This window comes from Gavialis gangeticus, unplaced genomic scaffold (genome assembly GCF_001723915.1).
Source record: "Gavialis gangeticus isolate Ggan-Ray unplaced genomic scaffold, GavGan_comp1, whole genome shotgun sequence".
NCBI lineage: Eukaryota > Metazoa > Chordata > Crocodylia > Gavialidae > Gavialis > Gavialis gangeticus.
This window is the reverse complement of record NW_017729018.1, coordinates 10,869,709-10,876,125: the sequence shown is the minus strand read 5'-3', so window position 1 is coordinate 10,876,125 and position 6,417 is coordinate 10,869,709. Positions and strand designations below refer to the sequence as shown.

Below are 6,417 nucleotides of genomic sequence, written 5' to 3'. Positions count from 1 at the left end.
TTCTGCCACTTACCTCTCTGCTCTCAGTGTGAGCTGCACCCTTTGCCCCCACGTGCACGGCCTTCCCTGAGCCCTCAAGTGAGGGGCTTCCCAAGGGACCCGGAGCACTGCTCTGTCCCGGGGACAATCTTTGTGTCAGCTGCTCTTTACCAGCACTGATCTGATGTTTCCTTCCAGCCCCTGGATGAAAATCATTGCGCAGAGCATAAGTCAATGAGCCAGTCCTCGCCGCTTCCAGCCCGAGCCTGCTGCCTTCTCATCACAGCTGGTACAGAGCAGAGGGCTGGCAGGAGCCCCAGGAGGTCTCCAAGCTGCCCCCCTGCACCAGGGCAGAACTGAGGCTATCTGCCCCAGCCCTGACAGGGCTTTGATGATGGTTCCTCATTCTCAGTTGTGTTCGGACACCTCCCCGTGAGTCCATGGGTCAACTGGTTTAATTCATCTAACGTTGGTACAGTGTGGGGGGATGGATGGATGGGAAAAAGCATGTGGGGATAGAGAGAAAGTACGGGGAGGGAGGGATGGGGTTTAATTCATCTAATGTTGGTAGAGTGTATGGGGATGGATGGATGGATGGATGGATGGGAAAAAGCATGTGGGGATAGAAAGTATGGGGATGGATGGATGTGGGGATAGGAAGGAAGGAGCATGTGGGAATAGAAAGAAAGCATGGGGAAGGAGGGAGGGAAGGGTGGATAGAGGGAAGGAAAAAGCATGGGAATGGATGGATAGATAGGGTTTAATTCATCTAACATTGATAAATTATGTGGGGATGGATGGATGAAAAAAGCATGTGGGGACAGAAAGAAAGTATGGGGATGGATGTGGGGATAGGAAGGAAGGAGTGAGTGAGTATGTGGGAATAGAGAAAAAGCACGGGGATGGATGGATGGATGGATGGAGAAAGTGTATGGGGATAGTGAGAGAGAGCATGGAGAAGCAGGGAGGGAGAGAGGGATGGATAGAGGATGAATGGGGAAAAATAGGATATGGGAATGGCTGGGTGGCTGGATGTGAATGCTGATGCCAGCAGCCAGATCTAATCCCGCAGTTTTTTCTTCCAGCCGTCTACTTGCCCTCCACGCTCTCTCCTTCATCCCTGCATGGTTCACAGCCCTTTGCCAGGCCAGGTGTGACTCTTGGTCGCTGTCTCTTTGCATGGTGCAGAAGCCAAGTGAGGACAGTGCTTTCTGGTACCTAGGAGGGATTTCCTTTCGGCAGGAGATTCGGGTCAGAGCACCCCACATCAGCTGTGGTGAGGTGGAAGCCGCCGAGAGCAGGCCTCTGCTCAGTGCCAGTGCATGTGCATGTGGAGAGGTTTCACTCCCCTGGGAGCAGGGTGCAAGTGGCATGACGGTGACCGTGAGCCAGATGCTGAGAATAATACAGTACAAATGGGGCCCTGCAGAGCAGGTAGTGGGGGAAAGCCCCAGCTGGTCCCTTCTTTAGCAAGGGCGCAGAGAGACATAAGGGGCCGAGCAGGGGCTGTACCTTGCACAGGGGTTCATCCAGCTGGCGCTGGCTTTCCGTCATGCTTGGCCTGGGCCTCACCCCGAACCAAGGCGGTACCTCCTTGGCATGATGCTGCTCTGCACTGGGCCTGGGTTACACCTCGTGGACCTGAGTCTCTTGCTCTGCCTGCAAAGCCGTGACCAATCCCTAGGTTGAAAGACACTTTCTGCCACCCCCCAGCAGCTGGCGGAAGATGTGTTGATGCTCCTGTTCTTTCCCCATCAGCGGCTCTGCCTTCCCCAGCAAGCTGCCAGGTGTGGACAAGGCCTGGGCACATCCCGGGTGCAGCCCACTAGGCAAGCAGAGGTGCCACGGGGAGATCGGAGGCCGAGGGTCGCATCCAGCCTTGCATGGGAGGCTGCAATCCCGCCAGCCACCCCCGCATGGGGGTCACCCTTGTATTCTCCCCATCCCTCCGGAGTCCTCAGTTCCTCTGCAGCAGGTGAGTCACAACCCACAGCTGGGCTCGGCTGTCCCTGGGGCAGGAAAGCGAGGGCTCCCTTCCACCCACTCCTGCTCACAGGGCAAATCTCTGGGAGTGTGTGCCCTCAAGCCTGCTGCAAAGGGGAAATGAGGGCCTCTGCGGCACTCAAAGGTGTTTGCTATTGTCAGATGCCCGCCACAAGCACCTCTCAGCTGCTCTTGGGTGGGGTCATCATCCTGAAAAAGTTTGTGGTTTAGTGTGTTGTAACTTCCCCTTTTGTTTCTCTTATAGGTACAAACAGACTCGGGCAGCACTGTCAGTGCCACCTCTGGGGGAGCCTTGTGCTAACATCTGGAGAGCCACTCTGACTTTCGAGCCCTCGTGCATGGGGCAGCAGAGAAGCAGGGAAGCTCTTAGCCGGTGAGTCCAGGGAGCCCATGCAGTGCTGGGCAGGGCTGGGTGAGGCTGAGGGCAGCAGGCCGCAAGACAGGGAGCATTGCAACCCAATCGGATGCTTTTCTTGGGAGGCATCTCTTGAATGCCAGCATTTTAATCGGTGGGGACACTTGGGTTCTGTTTCTGACTGCCACCAGCTCCCCATGTGGCACTGGGCTTTCCTCTCACTTTCCCTGTCTATCCCCTGGGAAAGGGAATGCCTCACCAAGCTGCTCTGCAAGGGGCTTTGAGACCCTCAGAAGCAGAAGGTGCAATGCCAAGGCTGATGCAGAGATTTTTTTTTCCAGGTCTGCTGGGTTCATCCTGCCCTTGCATTGCAGCAGGAGCCCCAGGCTCAGGTTACCTTGAGAGGTCCGTGCCTGTTTGTGCAGGCTGGGATAGGCACGCAGGGACAGACTTTACACATGAACCAGTTTAAGTGATCGGACACTGGTTTAAACCTGTAACAGAACAAACATGTAGTGCACATAAACCAGATTGAAAAGGGCTGAAACCGGTTTGAGATAAACCTGTAGTATCAGACTGAACTGATTTGGGTCAAACTAGTTTATGCACTGTCTGATCCAGATCCCAGAGAAGGGAACTCAACAGGGCTGGAGCCTGGGAGCTTCTTACCGATAGAAGCAAAGAGGGTATTTGGGTGCAGGAGGAAGGATGCAGGAAACCAGCTCTCAGCTGCAGACAGATGTGATTTTAAATCGGTTTAAAAGGGGAAGGGGGTCTTAGCACTGCAGCGTGCATCCACTGTTCCAGTGCAACTGTTATATCTGTCTGCTGCTGCACCAGGCTAAGGGAGCTAAGCCTCTGCCTCACTAACCTGAAGGAAGCAGGGCTAATGTAATGTACTCCTTAGATGGGACAGGTGCACTGGAACAGCTTATACCAGTTTACTGGAACACACTATAAATGCTTTGTCTGTCCACAGCCTCTGAGAGGCCAGATGCATGGGTTACCTTCATGCAAGCTGACATAAACCTAAGCCCCTAGCGCAGAAGCCTTTCTGCAGGCTTGGGAGTGGCAGTGCCACCCCTACTCCATGGCTAAGGAGCTTTCATTGTAGCTCCAACATCTTCTTGGGTCATCTGTCCTCACCAGGTAGCTAGCTCTGGAGCAAGAATGCACACGCGCCTCCACCCCACCGTAACACCAGAAAGATGGAGAACCACACAGTTGGTTACTGAGAAATGGTTTCAGCTGAAATAGGGAGGGTCAACACTAAAAGATTCACAACAGGAAACCTTTCTTGAACAACAGGAAGCCATCACTGCTATCCTGACGCCTGCCATTTCACAACCGTTCACTGCTTGTCTCTTGTCTTTCACAGAATGACAGGCTCCCGGTTGTGGTCTTTGATCCAGCAGGAAGCACCCGACTTGGGTCCGGTTGTGGTCCATCCCTCTGTCTGCAGGTGCCAGTAGGAGCATCTCTTTCTCTGCTCCATTGCAGGCCACTGTCAACGTTAACCCTGGTCACTGCTTCCCCTCCAAATTTGCCCAGTCTATTGCTAAGCCACTTGTCCACTCCCTCTCTGCCCTCATGGAGATCCCTGAAGCCCACCTTTTCCTGGCGTCCAGCATGGACTCGTGCCTGCAGCTGGTCGCCCAGAAGAACATCAACATCATCCTGCAGCACTACAACTACACTGGGAGGCTGAGCCACCGGCGGTCCCAGGGGGACGGGATGAGCCTCGTCAGCATCCTCGTCATCGTCGTCAGCTCCCTCATCGTGGCGGAGAACCTGCTGGTGCTGCTGGCCATGTGGAGCATGCGCACCCGCCGCTGGGTCTACTCCTGCATCGCCAGCATCACGGTGAGCGACCTGCTGGCCGGAGTGGCCTACGTCTTCAACCTCTGCCTGTCGGGCAGGAAGACCTTCCAGCTCTCGCCCCAGCTGTGGTTCCTTCGGGAGGGCATCCTCTTCATCGCCCTGGCTGCCTCCATCTTCAGCCTGTTGGTGACGGCCATCGAGCGCTACAGCACCATGGTGCGGCCCATTGCCGAGAACGAGAGCACCAAGGCCATGCGCTTGCGAGGCTTCATCATCTCCTTCTGGGTCTTGGCCATCCTCATCGGGCTCTTGCCTCTGTTGGGCTGGAACTGCCTGTGCAACTTCGACAGCTGCTCCACCCTGCTGCCCCTCTACTCCAAGAAATACGTCATCATCTGCGTCTTCGTGTTCAGCATCATCCTGATAGGCATCGTGGGCCTCTACGTTGCCATCTACCGCCTGGTGCGGGCGGCCTCGAACACCCGCCACAGCAACCTGCGCTCCCTGCGGCTCCTCAAGACCGTCTTGATCATCCTGGGTGCCTTCATCTTCTGCTGGAGCCCGCTCTTCGCCTTGCTGCTCATCGATGCCTTCTGCAAGCCCCAGGCATGCAAGCACCCCTACCCGCTGGACTTCGCCCTGGCCATGGCCGTGCTCAACTCGGCCATCAACCCCATCATCTACTCCTTTCGCAGCGCGGACGTGCGCCGGGCCATCATGGGCCTGCTGTGCTGCTGCTGCATCCGCCTGGGGCTCCGCGGGCCCGGGGACTGCTTCGTCGTCCCCAACATCCACTCGGGCTCCTCCACCGAGAGCTCCCTGCGTTACCGTGACAGCTTCCGCAGCCCCGTCATATCGAGCCCTCGCCCGCGGGCGCCTCTCTCCAGCAACTCCAGCATGCTAAGCAACCCCTCCAGCATCTGAGGGGGCTTCACTGGAGGGCCAGCCTACCAGGACGTGACTCGCTTCCGGCTCTGGACTTGCCATGCTTGACCCGGGGGTGGAAAAGAGACAGGCGGGGATTGAGGCAGTGGGGTTTCGTCTGTAGGGATGACATCCCACGGCTCAGGCTGGGCTCTGCCCCAGGAAGACATGGGAAGCGAGCACGTGATTGACCCAGCTGACATGCTTGAGACAACCTGGCAAAGGCAGGGCCTGCCCACAACTGGAGGACGGGCATTGCCCCGGGGTGCGTGACGTGCCTGCATTTATGGAACTGGCAGGGCTCCAGGGTGATTGCTGTGCTTGGGGTTGGGGACAAGCTGCTACGCAGTTGGATATATGCAGTGCCCCTGGCTATGAGGTGGCATAACAGGCTGGCCTGTCCCTTTAAGAGAGGGCAGCCAGCCCTGCTGAGCAAAATGCAGGCTGTGCAAAGGCCGGAGGCACACAAGGGACCCCTGCCAGTGTCCGAGACAGGACAACAAGGTTGCGTGTGTGTGCTTGCTTTATTTCAGGACTCTTGTTTTATAGATGAGGACTGGCTGAGGAGCTCGGGGAGCTAGGACCTGCCTGGAAAAGCCCACATGCAAGGCAACCCGCTTACGCACGGGCATGGCACCACGGTGCAGCCTGTGTCCATGGTTGGAGAGGTGGCGGTGGGGGTGGGGGGGAATAGCACGTTTTCTCCCTTGAAACATCTGCTTTTTTATTTCCCCCCAAAACCAGCTGCTGGAAATTGTGGTGCGCCTCATAAGTGAGGAAATATAGTAACAGCGGTTTGGGCTGCCTGAGCTTCTGCAGGGGGAAAGCGAAAGCCACTCGGCACCCGATCCACAGGGCGCAGAACAAGGAGCAGGCTCTGCTCCCTGCCTGTTGTAAGGGAAGATCTTTTTTAAATCCCTTCTGCCTCTCAGAAACAAGGTGTGTGTCTTATTCCGGGGCATGTTGCATGCGGGGAAATATGGTAGATGCTCTGCCTGCTGCCGTGGGGTGGGCACAGCTGCCTGGGCACTGGGTGTGAATAGCAGGGATGGGGCACTCGGCTGGCACGCCCGGACCGGATGCTGCACCAGTATCCTGTGGTTAGACAGCGTGAGCTGCAGCCTCCATGCAGCTGCCAGGCAGATGCAGCTGGGGCATGGCAGGGGCAGGGAGCCATCGAGCCACCCCAATCTGTTGCCCCAGGCCCCTGTACCAGGGGGATGGGGTCTCTGCTGTGGCTGTGGGGAGTTGCAGGCGCCGTGCCAGCCTGACTGCGCTGTCTGCGGTGAATCACGGGCCAGCTGCACCTCTGTGCCCTGGGGCTGGGCAAAGCT

The 6,417-nt window shown here is 56.9% G+C and overlaps 1 protein-coding gene across 1 annotated transcript; it reads left to right on the top strand.

Moving 5' to 3' along the window:
* The first annotated feature begins 2,063 nt into the window (after positions 1-2,063).
* On the top strand, positions 2,064-6,014 carry S1PR4 (sphingosine-1-phosphate receptor 4). Its single transcript, XM_019513482.1, has 2 exons — positions 2,064-2,356; positions 3,717-6,014. Exon 2 carries the CDS (start codon positions 3,929-3,931, stop codon positions 5,081-5,083), a length of 1,155 nt encoding a protein of 384 aa, XP_019369027.1. The 5' UTR covers positions 2,064-2,356; positions 3,717-3,928; the 3' UTR covers positions 5,084-6,014.
* Positions 6,015-6,417: the final 403 nt, after the last annotated feature.

Bases quoted from the DNA above. Each gene is read 5' to 3' on its own strand.
- S1PR4 (XM_019513482.1), top strand. From the start codon at position 3,929: ATGGAGATCCCTGAAGCCCACCTTTTCCTGGCGTCCAGCATGGACTCG.